This window comes from Martes martes (assembly GCF_963455335.1).
Source record: "Martes martes genome assembly, chromosome: 8".
In the NCBI taxonomy this organism is placed as follows: Eukaryota; Metazoa; Chordata; class Mammalia; order Carnivora; family Mustelidae; genus Martes; species Martes martes.
In genome coordinates this window covers 100,508,506-100,529,639 of record NC_137895.1, presented here as the reverse complement: position 1 = coordinate 100,529,639, position 21,134 = coordinate 100,508,506, and the positions used below count along the sequence as shown (strand labels likewise).

General features: G+C 45.4%; 1 protein-coding gene across 8 annotated transcripts; it reads left to right on the top strand.

Annotated features, from left to right (window-relative positions):
- Positions 1-941: 941 nt before the first annotated feature.
- On the top strand, positions 942-18,267 carry PEX5 (peroxisomal biogenesis factor 5). 8 transcript variants are annotated; one of them, XM_080810058.1, is made up of 16 exons: positions 942-982; positions 1,620-1,782; positions 2,115-2,150; positions 2,417-2,549; positions 2,762-2,893; positions 8,533-8,638; positions 9,164-9,254; positions 9,652-9,762; positions 10,009-10,101; positions 10,441-10,560; positions 14,721-14,864; positions 15,069-15,139; positions 15,533-15,745; positions 16,089-16,254; positions 16,518-16,675; positions 16,852-18,267. In XM_080810058.1, exons 2-16 carry the CDS (start codon positions 1,636-1,638, stop codon positions 17,051-17,053), a joined length of 1,923 nt encoding a protein of 640 aa, XP_080666184.1. In that variant the 5' UTR covers positions 942-982; positions 1,620-1,635; the 3' UTR covers positions 17,054-18,267. The 8 variants fall into 8 exon arrangements, with proteins under 8 accessions (XP_080666184.1, XP_080666187.1, XP_080666190.1 ...); XM_080810057.1 differs by lacking the exon at positions 942-982 and adding an exon at positions 1,306-1,465; XM_080810059.1 differs by lacking the exon at positions 942-982 and adding an exon at positions 1,325-1,465 and having other exon boundaries at positions 10,465-10,560.
- Positions 18,268-21,134: the final 2,867 nt, after the last annotated feature.

Genomic DNA, 21,134 nt, shown 5'->3' with positions numbered 1-21,134 from the left:
CACCAGGACTCCCTTGGTCTTGGAGCTCGGTGAGATATAAGGGTTTCTTTCCTGGAGACCTTGAAGTTTGACATCAGAGCCAATGCTGTGGCAGATGGTGGGGCCTGAAGCTTATCCCGTGATTAAAAATCATTTCTTGGATCATGTCTGGCTTTCCCAGTCTAGAGCAGTGGCAATAGGGCCACCATGGTGACCCTGACGATGGGTGAAGGAGGAACGAGGGGAAAGGAGTGATTCACTTGCACCTTCCCTGTATGTTACCAGTTTGAGGACTGCGGATGCGTTGGACCTTATTTTAGTCTCCGGAATTTGTCATCATCCAGTGCTATTTTCCCCACTACGCAGTGGCAGAGAGATTGGGGGCAGGCCTCTGTCTCCAAGGAGACTGTGACGACGTCCCACTAGAGGCAATTTGGAAGTGGACATCCTTAGAGGGCTGAAGAACGCCTCGGATTTGACCCTTGCAATTCCCGTGTGAGGGCCTTTCTCCTACCTGCTTTGGGGCTTAGGAAGACTAGCCAGCCCCTTTTTAGAAGGGGAAACTGAGGCCAGAAAGGGCAGGGAATCCCCTTGGGTCACAATATGCCACCAGGGAACTCAGGGTGGGCTGAAACCAGGATTACGCTCCCTTGGCTCTCCCTCAAAGCTCAGGAAGCCCCTCCTAGCTCCATTCTTCTTTGAGCTTCCCATCAAACCTGTCCTAGGGCCGAGGATCCTTTTGAATGCTCTCAGCGTCGCCGCTCCAAGACTTCCCCTTTAAGGCGTTCTTCCCCTTTAAGATTCACGGCTCCCTCCGTCACGCTGCGTCGCGGCCTTAAGGCCCCGCCTCTACAAACAGCTTTCCGCAGGGCAGTGACGGCTGCGCGGCCGCCACGGCCCCTTTAAGCTCGAGCCCCGCCCCTTGCTTCCCGCCCCCTCCCCTCCCCACCCCCTTTAGCCCGCACCAGGTGCCCCGGCGGGTCGTGCGGCGCGGCGCGCGACGGTGAGCGCAGGGCCCCGAGGGGGCGGCGGGGACGCGTTCCCGGTCTTCCCCCGTCCGGGCCTGTTCCTCGCGGGTCCCGGGGGCGGAGCTGGAGCTGCTACTGGGGCGGGGGAAATGGGTGGTCCGGAGCGCTGGAGGGGTGGGCCGGCACCCACCGAATGGGGGGAGGGGCTCAGGTGACTTAGTGGGAAGGAATGGGTCCCCGCGGAGCTCGCCGGACACGAGGGGTCTGGGGGACTGGGCTCACGCTGTGGCGGCGTTTCCCCTCTTCCTTGCTCGTCCAATGCCCGGGTACAGCCCAATTGCGGAATTGTCCCCCTTAGATCCCTGGGGTTCTGGCTCCTCTGTGGGGGGCGACCGCCGGCCGGTGTCGCTGCCTGGGACCGCAGTCGTGGAGGCCGCTGGAGAGGTCCACGCTGAAAGCGGTGGCCTTTGAGGGGGGCGGCAGGAGGGCACCGGCCCCCTCTCGGACTCCTGGCAGAGGTGGGGGCCATAGCAAAGGGCACAGGGGTGGAGGGTGGCGAGTGGCTAACAGCCTGGGACAGGCGTTCGCCCGCCTCCCCCCAGACATGGGCTGAGTGTGGGCTGAGGAAGGATCTGGCAGCCGGACCTCACCCAAACCTTCTCTGCCCGGCAGTGGGCTGGCGGTCACCATGGCAATGCGGGAGCTGGTGGAGGCCGAATGCGGGGGTGCCAACCCACTCATGAAGCTGGCTGGGCACTTCACCCAGGACAAGGCCCTTCGGCAGGAGGGGTTGAGGCCTGGCCCTTGGCCCCCAGGAGCCCCAGCCTCAGAGGCGGTGAGTGTTCTTGAGGTAGAAAACTCAAAAGGGTGACCTGGGATAGAGGGGCCAGAGGAACACGTTGGGATAACTGCTTTCTCTGTTGTGTTGCAGATAATAGTAGTTATTACTTAATGAGTATTTACTTAACACTGTACTAAGCATTGTACATCCTTATACAGATGAAGGCAGTCATTTTGTAGATGAAGAAACTGGGGCTCAGAGAAGTTTTGTGACTTGCCCAAGGTCACTCTAAATGCTAGAGCTGGAATCTTAACTCCTGTTAACTGAGTTGGGTATGTGGACTTCATTACTGTATCATAATCCTTCCCTTTTTTTTTCTGTCTTAGGTCTCTAAGCCTTTGGGAGTAGCCTCTGAAGATGAGGTAAACATACCAGTCTCCTCTGCTCCATTTTTCTTTTGTCCATTGTATTTTTACTTTAAACATGGCTCATTTATATTTCATTCTTTGGAGCTTCCTGACCAAAAGAGATTTGCCTTATTTCTTCTCCTGCTTGGTATTAAAAGTGTACTGAGTATTTTGACATCTGTAGTTTCTGTATTTCCCTTTCCTTGTATTTGATGTAACTGTCTCCCGTTCATGGGGCCCTATCTCTTGCTGAGTTCATGTCATCATCTTTCTCCTGGCAGCTGGTGGCTGAATTTCTCCAGGACCAGAATGCACCACTTGTGTCCCGTGCCCCTCAGACCTTCAAGATGGATGACCTCCTGGCAGAGATGCAGGAGATTGAACAGTCAAACTTCCGCCAGGCACCCCAGAGAGGTGGGTCCAGAGTCTGGTGGGAGGGCAGATCACCATTTTCTGTGCAGATGGGACCAAGGGGATTCCATATTTGGATGCCGCTGGCATTAGGGAACTGAGGTGCAGAAGGAGATAAAAGGGAAAGTGCTTTCATGTCCCTCAGGGTTCCTGAGGCATGATAGAATGATACACGTTCTTTTTTTTTTTTCTTAGTTCTCTCTCTTTCTTTTAAGCTCCTGGTGTGGCAGACTTGGCTTTGTCTGAGAACTGGGCCCAGGAGTTTCTTGCAGCTGGAGATGCTGTGGATGTAACTCAGGATTATAATGAGACAGACTGGTCCCAAGAATTCATCTCTGAAGTTACAGGTGAGGCTTATCGTGGGTAAGTGGCTCATATGGGACAAAGTTTGATTCTGTGCCCCCAGTTCTTAGGGTATAGAGCGATTTCAGCTTCTGTGACTTTTCTGGACTTTTGACTCATTTCTCTAGGGCACTGAACCTGATTTCCCCTTAGGTGGTAGTAGGGAGTTATTGAACTTACATGAAAGAAGGGACTGGGTTTGAACTGGGAAAGAGATTTTGGAAATTATATCTATGTATCTCTTTATATGCTTCTATATAAAGAGAATGGGAGAGAGGACGAGGAGAGAGAACACGTGGAGTTAGGTACTTCTTTGCTATCTGGGACTTTATTACTGTAGTTTGGTGGTGTGGGTCCACAGATTGGATGGATGGCAGTGTGGCCCAGGAAGAAGTGCTAGGCATAGCCAGTGGGATTCTGGCATTAAGTCATCTTGAAGAGGGACGCCTGGGTGGCTCAGTTGGTTAAGCATATGCCTTAGGCTCAGGTCATGATCCCAGGGTCCCAGGATCAAGTCCTGCATCGCTCCTTGCCAGCAGAGAGCCTGCTTCTCCCTCTGCCTGCTGCTCCCCCTGCTTGTGTGTGTGCACTCTCTCTCTGACAAATACATAAAATCTTAAAAAATAAAAAGTCCTCTTGAACAGAGTTGGGGCATTAGAAAATGGAGTTGTGTTCAAGGGCTTGAAGTATGAGGTCTTAAAGGGCAAAGACCATATCCTGATGATAATAATAAATACTCATAATAATCACCACTATGTATTTACCGTCTTCTAGGCTTTGTATTAAGTACTTTCAGTGTATTATCTGTTTAATCCCTATGAGAATTCTTGAGGTAGCTACTGTTTTATATTCTCAGCATATAGATAAGAAAACAGGCTTTGAGATTAAGTGATTTGCCCAAGGTGATACAGTTTTGTAAGTGGTGGAATTGGGATTTGACTCTGGGTTTGAATGATTCTAGACCCAGTTGGCTGAACCATGGTGCTCTACTGCCAGACCTGCACCTGGAGCTCTTCAGATTCCCAGCCTCGTTTCCGTTCTCTGACTTTGAGAGTGTCCATGCTCATCCTATCCTTTGGAATTGATTCTTCCCCAAGCCTGTCTGATTAGGGGCATGGGGAAAAGGCACTCTCTCTCTTCAGCTTTCCTCTTCCTCATTGCTTTCAAAGAGAAGCACTTGCTAGCTTTTTTCCAAGTTAAGAAATTAAGAATAACAAGAAATACAAATGGAAAAAGTTACAAAGATTCTAGACTCTCAGGCATTCATCGTCATAGTTCTTGAACATTCTCGAGATCATTAATGGTAGCTCTGTTTTTTTCCCGCCATCGTTTTTTACTCTCTAAAAATAGGGCTTTCTCTCTCTAGGAAAAAAATCCCAAATCTAACAACTAAAACTCATCTTTAGTAAAAGCTATTGATCTCTTTTATAGTGACTCCCTTTCCCACCCTTAAGTTGGGAGTTTTAGGTAGAACAATAGATATTCTTGGTTTCATTAGTGGTACTTTGCACTTGATAATCTTCGTTTGGTCTTCATGGTTACACTTAGCTGGTAGGTATTCCTTCCCCATTTTATAGATAAGGAAACTGAGATTTGGAAAGGTTAACTACTTTGTTCAGAGTCACTGAGGAACATTCTCTATGCTCCCTACTTAAAACCATTACTCTATCATTGAGACTCTTCTTCAGGGAACTGCCTCAAGCGAAAATCTGAGTTGTAACAAACACCTTCCACCAAATAAACTCAGTTTTTCATACAAACCTTAGACTTAAATGCGACCTCTTTATCGTAGAGGGACTTCTTTTGTAATGTGTGGGCATCTGTCATTTTTGGTAACTCAGAAAAAATAAGTCAGTGCTACTATGAGCATTGAGATTGATGAGATTTTTGTTATAATGATCAAAATTGCTTACAATCAGTGAAAGCTTCCTTAACCTGTAAGTGAAAAACAACTTTAGAAACATGAGTTGGACCTCTCTTAACTTGTTAAGTCCTCTTTGGGAGATTTCTTCTGTTTTACACATTCTTTTGGGACTGTGCCTGCTTCATGGAGGCAAGAAGATGGAAAGCTGGAAAGGGAAATTGAGCTTTTGGGGGTCTCTCTTCATAAAAATGCCAATTGCAGCAGTATATTGCTTTATAGGTACTGGACCTATATTTTTTTGAACAATTATTGAACAAATGAATTGAGATCTGGGAGAAAGCTAAAGGAAATTAATTTTCTGGTAATTCATTTTTTATTATAATGTTTGTGGCTGATACTATATTGATGATATAGGTTACCAATTGCTTTATGGATAAGTAGACTTCAAGATGAAAGGAGGTTATATTTAGATCCTTTTTATCTTCAAATCCCTGTTAAGATTCTAGACTCAAGTTTAAAAGGAGCCTTGACAGTTCATTTTTTTCTTGCATTAGTGTTTTATTTGGAAATAATTATAGTTTCACTGGAAGTTGCCAAAAAAATGTAGAGGAGAGTTCTGTGTATCTTTCACTCTGTTTTCCCCAGTGGTAATATTTTGCATAACTGTTAGTTATATACAGTATCAAAGTCAGGCAGTTGCCATTGGTACAATCCATAGAGTTTATTAAATCACACCGGTTTGGGGCGCCGGGGTGGCTCAGGCAGTTAAAGCCTCTGCCTTTGGCTCAGGTCATGATCCCAGGGTCCTGGGATCGAGCCCCACATGGGGCTCTCTGCTCAGCAGGGAGCCTGCTTCCTCCTCTCTCTCTGCCTGCCTCTCTGCCTACTTGTGATCTCTGTCTGTCAAATAAGTAAATAAAAATCTTTAAAAAAAAAAAAAAATCACACCGGTTTTATAGGCCTTTGTGTGTGTTTATGGTTTTGTGCCATTTTATCATGTGTGCAGATTTGGGTAACTAACACCACAATCGAGTTACAGAATTAATCCATCACCACATGAAGCTCATTTTTGAGTCTGCCATATTTCTTGATGCAATCCAGCCCCCACCCCTGCCCTTAAATCTCCTGGGCCAAATAATGCTCCATCTTGTGACTCAGCTGTAGGGATGAAATACGTCTTTAAGGGATTTTGAGTTTAGACAGCCTCAGCTAACATGGTGTGTGAGGTTCCTGCGGTAATCATGAGAGAGAAACCCGAACTTTCCTAGGAAGGGCGGTAGACAGTAGTAGCAGGTGGTGAGTACCAATCCATCTCCCCCTGACAGCAGCCGAAGAGACTGGATGAAAAGGAGTAACAATCTCACTGTGATGTTTTCTACTTTCGGTATGGGTTTGCTGTGAGCAGACAGTAATGACAATAATAACTAACATTCGTTACTCTGTGCTTGATGTGTGCATTAGCTCACTTGGTCTTTATAACAATCCCTATGAGGTAGCTATTATTATCTCTATTTTATAGATAAGGAAAGGGAAACTTAAGGGTTAAGTACCTTGCACAGTGAATAAGTGGTGGTGTTGGGATTTGAGTGCCCAGTAGGCTGATCTGGAACCTACATTCTTTATCATAGATCGGGCTCTTTAGTAAACTCAGAAACCTTTACAGATAAGGGTGGGAAGTTCGGAGTTTTTGACTTTGGAGCTTGGGCTGGATATGCCAAGGAACACACAATGAGAAACTAAGACAACATTCTGAGTTGGATATTTGGTATCTAGGTTGTTGGTTCTAACTCTGCTAATTTATGTGACCTGGGATAGTTCCTTCCTGTCTGTAGGTCTTAATTGTTTCAATCTCAGGTATCCAAGAGGATCTCATTTTCTGTAAGAATTTATTGAATAATAGCGTGAAGGGCAAATAGAATTCTTTTGGTCATTTCATTTTGACTCCTTTTTTGGAGCAGGTTTCCAGTGCCAGGAAATTCTGAGGCTTGTGGCTAATATGGTAAAATACCAGATCATGGCTGTTTGAAGATGACTTTTCTCACCTCTGGGATTTTTTTCTAATCTGCCTCATGTCTCTTAAAGTCCAGGTGGTTTGTATTTTTTCCATTGCTTCTTGTCCTTGAAAGGAGCATTTCACAGAAACAGTATTCTCTATAATTTGAGGAGTACTTGTGGCCAGAGTAGGGTTCGCAAAATCCTCTAGTTGAGAGGAAGGAGTGACTGGAGAGTAAGGAGGAGGAGTGGCTAGTTTTCAACAGAATAGGACAAAGGGACCAGGAGGCATTGTAATATCTACTTAAGTGTTAAGGTATCTCCTTACTAAGTCTCCACTCTTGAGCCAACAGTCTAGTTGGGGCAAAGGAAGGAGAAATGTTGTCTGTAAGAACTGGTGAGGGAATCTGGATAAAAATTTTGAGAGTCCTTAAAGTTAAGAGGTTGATCAAAAAAAAAATCATCAACCACATCTTTTGTTATATTAGTAGTATTTATTATTTATAATTAAGTGTATTTTGAGAGTCTGGATCGCCGCCCCCCCCCTTTTTTTCAGATTTTGACATTACTTTCTCAGATGTTGGGTTTACTTTGTTGAAATTGTTTAGGCAAAGTCTCGGTAAATAGAATAGACAGTTCTGTTAACATATTTAATACTGAGAGGATGAACCTGCCTTCTCAGTGTTAAAAGCAATGGCAGATCTTTAAATTGGGGACAAAGGACGAGCACTTCAGTGTTGATGTGGAAAGGTATGGATGCAGAGCAGAAGGAAAGGATACCGAGGCTCCTGACTTCTGTGTGTTTACTTGTTCTTTAGGGCACCTTTGAACCATGTCTTACTGCTTTCGTTTTGTTTTAGTTTGGTTTTTTTTTTCTGGCCCTGGAATAGTTCAGGACAAAGTCCTGGAGGTTGAGAAAGAGTTCAGCGCCCTCGTTCGATCTGTCACCTTGGTGTGTTTATTATGATGTTGCAGTGATGCCCTTTGTCACTAGAGCTTCTGAGACAGTTTCTGGAATTACACTTAAAAACATAGCCCTCAGAATGAATCAAAAGTCAGACTAGTGTTTTTTCCTGGGGGAGGGGCGGTCTGCGGGAGCCTGTGAGAGAGCAGTAAACCTCCTGCGTCTTGATCTGGGTGGCGGTGATCTGAGCGCACTCATGTCGGGGTTCATCAGGCAGCACGCTTACATTTGGTGCACTGTATGTACTTTCATGCTTGCATGTTCCATCTCAGCTAAAAAAATGGAACAGACATCCAATGGGAAGAGTGGACCAACGTATCTTTAAATTCTAGCCACGCATTCTGCTTCTCAGAGTCTCTAGGTAGTTGTATTAAGATGAAACATGAGGCTTGTTTTCTTGGGAGAGGGTGAACTCTGTCGATTGGAACGCACCAGAGCTTTGGTTAAGAAGCAGGGGCTCTTCTGTTCTCCTGTAGCTCCTTAAGAGCTGGCCACAGTACCTTTGAGGAAGGTGGAGGCCCTCAGCACCCGCTATTTCTTATTGAAGTCTCTGACACTTCAAGCAAAAAGGTTTGGTCTGTCCTCCTTTCCTGAGTCTCCTCATTTGTTCTCTTGTTTCCAGCTCCATAAACTTCCACCTCAGGCCCCTTGGAAGTAGGTTGTGTATTGAGAATTCAGTAGTGTTTTCTTTTGACCAGGAATCTCTGAGGTATTCAGTAGGATCTCTCATCTGCTTTGGCTTGGGTAAGAGTATGTGTCGTACTCTCCCTTTCCCTGATCCCTCCCTGAGCCCTGTGTGATTTCTCCACGTCTGTTCCTTGCAGATCCTTTGTCTGTTTCCCCTGCTCGCTGGGCTGAGGAGTATCTGGAACAGTCAGAGGAGAAGCTGTGGCTGGGAGAGCCTGAGGGATCAGCTGCCACAGATCGCTGGTGAGTCCAGCTACTTCTTTCTGGATGGATCCCTGTGAAAGGAGTACTAGATGGTTTTCCCAGCCTCCCTCACCTCCTCCATCCACATTCTCAAACCGACTTGCAGTCCTCTCTTTTTCTGTGTTAAGGTTCCCACTTGTATTATTACACTAGAAGTTTGTCTCACATCCAGTTGAGTCAAGAATCCTGTGTCTTAACCAGAAGTTCATAACTTTAGCTTATGCACCCTGTCCCCTCTTTACTTTAGAGGCTACTGCTGTATTCCTTCTCTCTATAAATGGGTATTTGGGAAAGGGAAGGATAAAAGAATGTAGCTAGTGCTTTGCCACTTCTGCCCAGGTGTCCTTTTTTAATGTAACTTGGAATTTGTAGGTCCTTAATGAGAGAGTGGAACCCCCCTCCCCACCCCCCACCCTCGCCCTGGGACTCAGGAACTGTGATTGCCATGGGCTGGGAGTAGGGAGTAGTGTGGGGAAGGTGGTGTCAGACTAGTGTGTGGAACTGGTTTGTCCTTACCTGTTCTAGGTATGATGAATATCATCCCGAGGAGGACCTGCAGCACACAGCCAGTGACTTTGTGGCCAAGGTTGATGACCCGAAATTGGCTAACTCCGAGGTGAGCCACATCCCACTGCTGCTTTGCCCAGCAGAGCTGGTCTTGGAAGTCAAGAGTCTAGCTTCTCTTAACCCAGTTTAAAGAGAAGGAAATAAGATCTGAAGTCCATTCCTTCTGTCTGGAGAACAGAGACTTAGGATCCTTCTTCTTCCTTCCAACATCCTTTCCCTCATTTCCTTGCATACTAACCCTTTCGCTTTTCTGTGTCTTCTCAAATTTTTAAGGCCAGAAATCCCTTTCTTTTTGCTCTCGACGTTTTTCAGGGTCTTTAGCAAGTCTTGTCTGCAGCTAGAGATGGTCAGGGGGAGGGGGAAGTGCAGGCGTCTCTTGGGCATGGTTGAGAGCTCACACCTGGAAGTCCTCTCCCAAGTGGCCTCTGTGTGTCTCTGTGCCCCAGTTCCTGAAATTCGTGCGGCAGATTGGCGAGGGGCAGGTGTCCCTGGAGTCCGGTGCAGGGTCGGGCCGAGCTCAGGCAGAACAGTGGGCAGCAGAGTTTATACAGCAGCAGGTAGGACATTGTCACTTCCCAGTCCCACTTCAGAGCCAGCTGGTGCCCCAGGCCTCGGGTTCAGTGTTCAGGGGTCCCAGACGGGGAAGCGATTTTATTGCCAATGTGTCTTGGTAGCATCCAGGTCCTGAGCGGGTGGGAAAGAGAGTCTGAGAATGTCCTCAGAAGTGTCCAGGTTGCTGGTGTTCAGTGGGTGTTCAGTGGGTAGAAAGTTGGTGGTGGTATGACCATCCTTCTTTGTCACAGGGTACATCAGAGGCCTGGGTTGACCAGTTCACAAGACCAGTAAACACAGCTGCCCTTGATATGGAGTTTGAACGAGCCAAGTCAGCTATAGAGGTGAGAGCAGGTAGCACAGGAGCAGACGCCTCAAGGGAACACACTCCATTGGACAGTTGGCGTGTGAGCATCACCGATGATGAACATTGTATGCTTGTAGTGTTCCTGGACACTCTGTGTCAGAACTGCCGGGGCTAGGGTGGGTGACTGTCAAAAATGCCAGTCCCAGGCCATCACCTTCCACTGAAGGATTGGAATCTGGGGGTAGGATCCAGAGGCTTTTAGACGCTTTGACATTTAGGATTTACTGCCGTAGGGAAGCCATCCTAGAGGTGCTGAGGGTGGAGTGGGGTGGTCATGATGGATCTCCTTTTTCTACCTGCCTTCCCTTCCTTACAGTCTGATGTCGATTTCTGGGACAAGTTGCAGGCAGAGTTGGAGGAGATGGCAAAACGGGACGCTGAGGCTCACCCCTGGCTTTCTGACTATGATGACCTCACGTCTGCTTCCTACGATAAGGTAGGAACTCCGTTCTCAGATCACAGGGTTTCTTTGTTATGTTGTTTCTCCTCTCATGCTGAATGAAGGGTGCTTCCTTGCAAGTAATTATTTCCTTGAGCCCCTTTCTGTGAAAGGAAATCTGAATCATTCCCTTATCTCACTCCTCTTTAGAAATTGAAGGTATGCTTTATTCTTAGAACATACAGATTAATAATAGTAGACTGTCCTTGTCAAATTATGATAAGACGGTGATGTAATACCTATGACAGAGATTCGCATGTGATGCATTCAGATCACAGGTGGAGCTCTGCTTTGGAGGTTGATTGGGGGATCGGTGTAATTCCTTTGGTAGAGAGTAGTAATTGGTAGACTATGTCTCTTTTGCCACATCTTAGTATCTATTTACTTTTTTTAACTCACAAATTTATTTTAAAATTAAAAAAATTATTATAAAAAATTGATCTGTTTCTCTAAGTACTGACCATGTGTTCCAATTTGGGGTGTTTGCAAAGAATTATATTAAATAAAATGTTAGGAAAATTTCCCAGCCAGTCATTGGTTAAAGATAATCTAGTTTCATACATAGCATAGACTTAGACTTAGAAGCGTATGCTATTTCAGAGGTATTACTGTAGAAAAAAATGTACTTTGAGGTTGTAGGGTATTTAGGGATGTGGTTAATAATTGAACTGCTAAGTTGAAGCATGAGAGGGAAGGGAGAGAATTATTGGGTTTTGAAAGAAGCAAAACAGGAACTGAGGAGGTGAGTAGTGATGCCTCTTCCCAGCTCAGATCTGGTTGGGAAAGGATTCTGGCGCTAAAACCAGGGCCTGAGATGTGCAGCTGAATGCTGGAGGTAGATCTTGACATCAGTGAGCTGTGTGTGCAAAGATAAAGAAGAGTGAAGTTCAGGATAACTTTAAAAAGGTTAGCATTTTAAAGCCAATGAAAAACTTAGTACTGGGAAAAACAGGGTTTTGTTTACTATTGCAGTTTGATTTTTTATGAGCTATCCTGTTAGTAGAAAACAGCTTACTTCTTGGATCCTGCTTTGTGTTTTGCCATAATGAGTTTCTTCTATAGAATTCTGAGGAGGAAGAACTCAAGGTAATACCTGGTATAATACTGGTAATACCTGGAGATAATACATTTATTAATTTGTATTAGCAATTTGGTAAGTTGCATAGGTCCTCTTAGCTTACAAATGGCAAATTATAAATTTTAGGTGAAATTTCTGTGCTTTGATAAATATAGATATAGCACTGATTTTGTATGAATAGTGGAATATAATTTTTTTAATAAAGTTTTAAATTCAGAACTTATGGTTTTAGATTTTTGAACCCTATTTGATATCATTGATACCTTGAGATATTGCAGATGTAGGACTAGAAATATTTGCATTAATGTTCCACAGAAATGTGCTCTACTTTGTTACTCACTAATAATGAACGATTCAGATTTTATCTGGCATTATTCTAACTATTACTGAATTATATGTCAGTAGTGCTTTTTTTGCTTTTAAATGTGACTCTGACCCTGATTGTTCTATAAATTCACGGGTCTCTGAAAAATACTATTTTTTACTGGACGGTCCTTAAATTTTCAAGACAACTTAACATGTGTACCTCAAGCAGATAGTGTATTCTTTTTTTTTTTTTTTTTTTAAATTTCTTTATTTGACAGACATAGATCACAAGTAGGCAGAGAGGCAGGCAGAGAGAGAGAGGGGAGGAAGCAGGCTCCTGGCTGAGCAGAGAGCCCGATGCGGGGCTCGATCCCAGGACCCTGGGATCATGACCTGAGCCGAAGGCAGAGGCTTTAACCCACTGAGCCACCCAGGCGCCCCAGATAGTGTATTCTTTTAGCATAAAGAGAAGTTTCTGTGATGGGACAGACTCTTAGTAGAAGAGCAGAAGCTGTGTGATCCTTTGAGATTTCAGAGTAGACCAGACAATGGATCAGACCTAATGACTAGCTCAGGCTAGACATTTTAGGTTGCAGCAGTGATCATAAGCTCATGCTGCATTCTTTGGCGGGCTGTTGAAGCTTCCTCCAGCATATTCTTGTTCCCATTGTGCACGTATTCTAATTGTGAACAATTCCTCTCTGATCAGCAGTTGATAAAATGGCAAGGAGGCTAGATAGCACAGACGAGGGAGCACTTAGGGAACCCTGTGGTTGCAATCTGATGGCCTTGATGTGTTACATTGTCTTTTCAGGATAGTACCTATTTTATGAATAGTATTTTATGCTTTTTTTAAAAAAAGATTTTATTTATGTATTTGACACACAGAGAGAGATCACAAGTAGGCAGAGAGGCAGGCAGAGAGAGAGGGGGGGAAGCAGGCTCCCTGCTGAGCAGAGAGCTGGATGCGGGACTCGATCCCATGACCTGAGCCGAAGGCAGAGGCTTAACCCACTGAGCCACCCAGGCACCCTATTTTATGCTTTTTGATAATACGACTTGGATGAATATTCTTATTTGATACTCTCAGTAGCTCTGAGAGGTAGGAATTAATTTCATTATGAAACTGTGTCATAGATGACAGTGATCTCTGTTTCCTACAGGGTGGCTTAAGGCGTGGATCGATGATAGATAGGAATTGAGGTTGAATTTGGTAAACTGGTAGTTTGGAGTAGGGGTTAGCAAACTATGGCCTGCGATAAATCTGGCCTGTCACCTGTTTTTGCCTGGCCTGTGAGGTGATAGTGGCTTTAAATGGTTGAAAAAAATTGAAAAGTACTATTTTGTGACATGTGCAAATTATACAAAATTCAAGTTTTGCTGTCTATAAATAAGGTTTTATTGGAACACCGTCATACTTATTTGCTTACCTATCTGTGGCTCCTTTCTCTCTCCAAAGGTGGAGTTGAGTAGTTGTGACAAAATATTTATTTACTTATTATGTGGCATTTTACAGCAAAGACTTGCTGATTCCTGGTGTAGGGTAATTTTCTACCTTCTAAGTTTTCATATTGTACAGAGATATCCCAGGCACATTACCTATTCTCAACATGCATAGACTTTTAATATGTTTATTTTTAATCCGTCTCCTATAATATGTCTTGTTTTTTAGACTTCCATTGTAATTATGTAATTTTGGTTCATCACAAATAATTTACATCTGATCGCTTATCATGGTTTAGAACTTGGCTGATAAGGTCTAAGTGTTGGCAGTTTTTTTAGGAGTTCCACAGTAATAGTGAAAAGGGGCCTTGCTCTTGTCTGTATTATGTATGGTTTCATTCTTACGTGTCCTTAGCTGCCTTTAGAAGGGCTCTGCCTGGTAGTTTGCATCTTCTTTTCATTCTGGTGTGGTGTTTGTGTTGGTAACCATTTACTCCCCCAAAAGAACATTTTATCTGCTTGTCCCAAGTCATGGGGCTTACTAATGACTCCCATTTTATCTTATTATTACTACTCTTTGCCTGATATGAAATACCAGTAGACAGAGCTTTGCACGTAGCATCATAATTCTTTCCTCAAATGAGAAATCCTCAGTGAGAAAATGTTGTCTTTCTGAAGCATTTTCTGCCATCAGGATTTTGGGATCTAGCTTTCATTTACTATCAGATAGAGATTAATATTAGTAGCTTCTAAGAGTGAAATTAGTGAACAACTAAAATTTTTAGAGTGCTTGAACACATGTTATCCAGTCATGCACACAGTGATTCTGCGAGCTGGGTAAGAGTGGCATCTGGGTGGTACAGCCTCTCATTCCAAATTGCATTTCCATTATTCATTTTCATACTGTTGCAGGAAAATAGGAAGTGCCCTTTGAATAGCTAAGGAGAGCTTATCTCCTAAGGTAAGATCTCATAAGATCTGCTTATCTTAAGCAGATCCTGTAAGAAATGTGTTCTGTCCAGTGGTGAGAATCAAGGATGTGGAAATACAGGCCTATAAGGACTTCCTAAAATTGGCTTATTCCCAGTGTGGGTCAGAGTTTGTAGACTATTAGCTTTTCAGGAGATAGCAGCATGAGCATGTTACTGAATGGATTTACTGCGGTCGTAGATGATCTCCTTTCTAATATGGAAAATTTGCCCGTATTTAATTCAGATACCTTTTGGAGGCCTTTAACTTCTCCACCTCTGTCCTGGTTGTCATGTGCCATCCCGGTGCTTTGACTGTGATGGCTCTTTCTTAGGTTTTCACTTGCTTCCTTTCCCTCTAGGGGTACCAGTTTGAGGAGGAGAACCCCCTGCGTGACCACCCCCAGCCTTTTGAGGAGGGGCTCCGGCGACTTCAGGAGGGGGACCTGCCAAACGCTGTGCTGCTTTTTGAGGCAGCCGTGCAGCAGGATCCTAAGCACATGGAAGTGAGTGACGCATTACTCTGACTTCATATGAGAGACCACTTCCCGTCAGTTTTGAGGGAAGCCCCACAGAGTCGTGCAGATGGATTAGGGCCTGGGTGATGGCCTGGGATGGGGTAGTAGGAGTGAGAGGGTGAGTGGGGGCAGCCAGAGGAAGAGAGGTTGGAAAGGTGAATGCAGTGATAGAATCTGACACCTTCTCTCTAGGCTTGGCAGTATCTGGGTACCACCCAGGCAGAGAATGAACAGGAACTCTTAGCCATCAGTGCGCTGCGGAAGTGAGTACATGAACGGTGGGGTGAGGTGGTTCCTGGGCTCTGTAAATAGCCTTTGGAATGATAGGATTCCAGACCCCAATTATTGTCTTCTTTTTGGTCACTAGCAAGAGTGTTTTCTTGTGGTGAGACTCTTAAGGTTTGGCGTGAATTGGAGATATCTTGTTCCATTCCTTCATCAGCTTTAATTTTGTATGTAGGACCCTCACTGGTTCCTTGGCTGCTAAAACCTTCTCCTTCTTGTATCTGTAATTTATTTCAATAACACCCCTGTAGAGGAGTCCTCTGTGTCTTTAATCTGAGGGATTTGGCAGGTGAGGCCATTGTGACTCTGCATTCTATGACTATATTCCAGCATCATTGCGGATACCAGCTCTGCCCACTCTGTCTGAACAGGTGTCTGGAGCTAAAGCCCGATAACCGGACAGCACTGATGGCGCTGGCCGTGAGCTTCACCAACGAGTCCCTGCAGCGACAGGCCTGTGAAACCCTGCGAGACTGGCTGCGCTACACACCGGCCTATGCCCATCTGGTCGTGCGTGGTGAAGAAGGGGCTGGAGGGTCAGGACAGGGCCCCAGCAAGCGCATCCTCGGGTCTCTGTTGTCCGAGTGAGTGAAGGATTCCTGGGATGACAGATGATAACCTGAGCTCCAGTAGAAGGAGGGCCTTGGTTTTGGAAGCCTGGCTAGATTGATAATCAAGGACCTCAGAGTGGAATGGGAAGCCTGGGATGCACTTGAAGGAGGTCTGCATTCTATGGTGCAGTGCTGGGATGAAACAGAAAAACCCATTTCTAAAATGAAATTTGAGAGTAGGAGGATGACTGATAGATTGATGAATCTTGGGGATATGCGTGACGAATTAAGGAATTATTTTGGAAGGGTAAGAATATAGACACATCCATCCACCTATTTTTGCATTTTTTTTTCTTTTTCTTTCCTATTTATCTAGCTCCCTCTTTCTTGAAGTGAAAGAGCTCTTCTTGGCTGCTGTGCGCCTGGACCCTACATCCATTGACCCGGATGTGCAGTGTGGCTTAGGAGTCCTTTTCAACCTGAGTGGGGAGTATGACAAGGCGGTAGACTGCTTTACAGCTGCCCTCAGCGTTCGTCCCAATGTGAGCCTCAGGGGAGGAATGGAAATAGCACATGATTGCATCTTATTGAAGGATCATTTGTTGGGACCTTCGAAGTCACGGGAGCTTCCGTTCCATATACTGATTGCCTTGGGAGAATTGGGCGGAGAAGGCTGGGAACAGTTGAGAAGAAAGGAAGGGAGAGTAACATGTATTAGCTAAACAGAATGGTGACCCGGGGAGGATGGGCAGAGTTGGATCTGAGCCTGACTGTTGTCGCTACTCCTTCCCCATCTCTATTCCAGGACTATTTGCTCTGGAATAAGCTAGGGGCCACCCTGGCCAACGGAAACCAGAGTGAGGAAGCGGTAGCTGCGTACCGTCGGGCCCTCGAGCTACAGCCTGGCTATATACGGTCCCGCTATAACTTGGGCATCAGCTGCATCAACCTCGGAGCTCACCGGTGAGAGCATCTAGGGAGTAATTAGTGAATGAACTCTTTCTCCCTGCCTTTGGCCCTAGCTCCTCATTCTCTGATCCTCTGTTTGACTAACCAGCCCCAGCTTTCTCCCCATGCCAGCTGATCTGCCTCCTTCCAGTAATGTTCTGCTTACCAGCTCTCCTTCTTCTTCCCCACAGGGAGGCTGTGGAACACTTTTTGGAGGCCCTGAACATGCAGAGGAAAAGCCGGGGCCCTCGGGGCGAAGGGGGTGCCATGTCGGAGAATATCTGGAGCACCCTGCGTTTGGCATTGTCCATGTTAGGCCAGAGCGATGCCTACGGGGCAGCCGATGCCCGGGATCTGCCCACCCTCCTAGCTATGTTTGGCCTGCCCCAGTGACAGTGGGATGGGCTGCCCTGTGAGTGTCTGCTTGGAGGGGTCCCTGCTCTGGACATGACTCCCTCTCCCCAAATGGGCCTACTAAGGGGGTGGGCTGATGACCACAAGCGGTGTGGCCCCTCAGGAGCTGCCTCAATGTAGTGGGTGGGGGCTAGTCCATGTTCTTCCTACATCACTGTAGGAAATGAGCTGTGTTATCTCTGAGTCCCTTGGTAATTCAAGGGATGTACATTGAGCTCCAGATCTCTCTGCTCATCATGCCCTTTCTTGGTGCTGCTTTTTGGTAGGACCCGAAGATCTAGGGTAACTGTTGTCATCAGCTGCCATGTCTGATAGGGTCTACCACATTCATAATGTCTGTCCTTTCCCCCACTTACTGGGAACTGACAATAGTACAGCTTTCTTGGTCAGTTGTGTGGTAGGTTCTTCTACCATCCACCTCTGAGATGACTCCACCTGGGACAGGATGTTAGGAGTTGGCCTGTTGGGTTGAAATGTTTCCTTTGCTCAGCAAAGCTGAGCTGATAGGGCTGCTCATAGTTCTCTTGCTCCTGGACCTCTCCTGGCTGTAGTTCAGATTCTCTGGGTACAATGCTGCATGCGGTGCTGCTGGCGTCATTATTGAGGAGTTGCTGGGGTCAGTTGTACAGAGAGTGTTTGTATGTAGGGTAGGAGTATGGTGTATTTGTGGAATGAGCCTAGGAGGGACCAGATGGGGTCAGATCAAGGGCGCTGGTGGGAGGAAGAGCAGGTGGCCTGGGGGTGTGGTGAGTGCAGCCAACCCTCCTCTCAGAAAGGCCTGTGGGTAGGAACTGAGCTAAGTCTTCTAGAAAGTTGGTTCCGAAATGACAGTCTTGCCAAATTCCTAGCAAAGAGGCAGTTACCATAAGCCTTTTGTTGTACTTCTTGAAATGTTTCTAGGGGAAAGCATTGAAAAACCCCTCCCCCCATATTACCTCCACAAGGTGAAGACTGAGGGAGCAGCTTGGACACTCTTCTCAACTGTCCCCTGCATGGGGAGATACACTAACCCCCAGAAATGACTGCTAAGCCTCTTGCCTTGTCTTCAGTAGCTAATGATCAGAGAGATTTTTTTTTTTAAACTACCATGGTCCCAAGGTTCCATCCTGAAATTTATTTTTCTTTGTATGAATATGTGTAAATGATTTAAAAATAAAACTGTATGAATAAAATTTGTACGAAGAATAAATGGAGCTGATCTGGGTGTGAGTTCCGCTGCCAGGTGTGAAGTTGGGGTGTGGGAGGTGGGTTGGTGTTTGAAGGACAGGTATTTAACAGTTTTCCTCCTCTTTGTCTCTCAAATTCTCCTTGGTGTATTGATTACCCATCCATCTGTCCAATAATATTGAGCACCTAATATTTGCCTGGTACTGTGAATAACATAGACAAGGTCCCTGTGTTCATGGAACTTAAAGTTTAGCAGGAAAGACCACTGGTTAACAATCATGCGTTTTTCATACTAGCGATAATACTATAAAGGGAAATATGGAGTGTGATGTAATTGGTATTGTTTTCATTCTGAATTACATGGGAGGATTATGGTAGTTTTGCCAATGCTTATGCTTTCTAAAGGTTTTCATCTGGCTCTCCCTGGTTTTATTAGAAACTGTATCAAGAGCCATATAAAGATGGGTATTGATCCTGGGGAAATTTTATTTTTTTAAATTTTTAAATTTTTTTTTCAAAGATTTTATTGATTTATTTGACAGACAGAGATCACAAGTAGGCAGAGAGGCAGGCAGAGAGAGAGGAGGAAGCAGGCTCCCCACTGAGCAGTGAGCCCGATGCGGGGCTTGATGCGGGTCTCGATCCCAGGACCCTGAGATCACGACCCAAGCCGAAGGCAGAGGCCTTAACCCACTGAGCCACCCAGGCGCCCCGGATTTTTTTTTTTTTTTTTTTTTTTTTGAGAGAAAGAGAGTGTGCAAGCAAGAGGGAGGGGCAGAGGGGAGAGAACCAGGCATACTCCATGCTCAGCATGGAGCCTGATGTGGGGCTCGATCTCACAATCATGAGATCATGACCTGAGCCAAAATCAAGAGTCAGATGCTTAGCCCACTGAGCCACTGGGTGTCCCTATCCTGGGGAAAAAATTTTAAAACAAAGAATATTTATATTTGGAAACAAACGTCCATGGCCATGTTAGAGTTGAATTAAAAAATGTCTAAAAGAGAATTGGTTCAGTAAATTATCCAGATAGTGAAATATTTAGTTATTTCCAATGACAATAAATGCTAACATAAAATACATGATGAGAAAGAAAAGGTTAGGAAACTATAGGTTATCTCAAGAAAAGCATGCATTGAAAAGAGACTAGGGAAATATTCCACTATGCTAAAAGTGATTTTTCATGCTATGAGTGATTTTTCTCCTGCTTTGTCATACTTCTCTGTAACTTTCAATTTTTTTTAGCGCATGGGTAATACTTCCATAGAAAAACCCAACAATACACCTTCGGGGGGAAGGGAGGGGCATCTGTTGTTGCTACCTGGGTGATCTTGGGACAGCTGTGTTCTGGGCTCTGAATGGCAGGCAGCAAAGCAACAAACTGATGCAGCAATTTCTACAGTGTGTAGATAAAAGGAGAAACTCCTGGCGTGAGAGTTGAGCTAACGCCTGGTTTCATTGAAGTCTCCAGGTTTGCCTACTTTGCCTGCCTTTGGTGGCATGAAGGTGTCCAAGAGGATGCTTTTCTTCCATGGCCAGGGCTAGGCAGCTCTTGAACCCAAGTCAGATTCATCTGGTGGTAATTGAGTCCTATCACGTGCCAGGTGCTGTTCGGGCACCAGGGATACCATTCCCAAGGGCCCTGTTCTCACAGCTTACTTATGAGTTAACTGAGAGAATATACAAGTTAAAAAGAAAATGCCTGTTTTACGTACTATGAAGAAATCACAATGGCACATTGCACTAGAGAGTAAAGGGGGTGGCTTGTGGGCAACACTGTGGTCAGGAAAGGCCTTTCTCATGAGGTGAGCTGAGTGTCTAGGAGGGCCCAGGTCCCAGGGGGCAAATATGAAGGCTGGGATCTGAAGGTAAAAGGGCTCTCTGTGCACACTAACAGGAAGGAGCTTGCACTGTAGAGGAGAGGAGCAGTGGCAGGACAGAGGGTAGAGAGGAGTGGTCAGGAGCCATGATTATGGTGAAGAGTCTGAATTTTATTCCAAGTTCCAGGAAATCACTGGAGAATTTAAACAGAAATGTGATGTGATGTGATTATGTGTTAAAAGACCATTCTGGCCACAGGATAAAGAATGGATGTAAGAGGCTGGGGTGGGTTGGAGCTGAAGCAGGGAGACCAGTTAGGCAGTCAGCCCACTGAGAGATGTTGGTGGCTTAGTCTAGGGTGGAGATGGAGGGCAGGGGAGGAATGGATGGACAGCACATAGATGGAGGAAGTTGCACAAATTCAGCATATATTTTGTAGGTACAACTGTAGGATTTGCCGCTGGATTGGGTGGATGTAGAGGGCTAGGGTAAGAGATGAAGGATGACTCCTAGGTTTTTGGCCTGAGCAATTGCAAGAATGGTGATGCCTTTAACCGAGAAGGGGAAATGGTGGGCAGAGCAGGTTTGAGAAGGCAAATATAAAACTCTATACTGAACACATTAGGTTGAAGGTCGAGATCTCTCCAAAAATAGATGTCAAGTAGATAAAGTGGGTATATAAATCTCGGGGAGAAGTCAGGGCTAGATGCTTAAATTTGAGAGTCCTGTTTATAGAGACCTCATTTAAAGCCCTGGGACTGGGCAGGTTTGGGAGAATGTAAATAAGATGGGGGGTGGTGGTTGGCTACCAAGAAGCACTGATTACCAGGCAGGGAGAATGGCTTGAAGCTGCTGTTTGTTCTGTAGGATACAAATCTGTTAAGGGCGACCTTGTTAAAACACAAAAACAAAAAATGACTTGGAGGTCTGCAACTTTAAAGAAACAATTTAACTTTTAATCCAAGTTTTTCTTTTTCCAGGAAGAAGTGTAACCAGCAGATGATCTGTGTGTTCATTTCCGTAAGACCAGGGCATTCTCCCTCTGTAGGTAAACTGATAGGAGTTGAAGGAC

Excerpts from the sequence above, each read along its gene's own strand:
- PEX5 (XM_080810058.1), top strand. The coding sequence starts at position 1,636 with ATGGCAATGCGGGAGCTGGTGGAGGCCGAATGCGGGGGTGCCAACCCA. Across the intron at positions 9,763-10,008 it reads CAGAGTTTATACAGCAGCAG|GGTACATCAGAGGCCTGGGT; the intron begins GTAGGACATTGT and ends TCTTTGTCACAG. Across the intron at positions 16,255-16,517 it reads CCCTCAGCGTTCGTCCCAAT|GACTATTTGCTCTGGAATAA; the intron begins GTGAGCCTCAGG and ends TCTCTATTCCAG.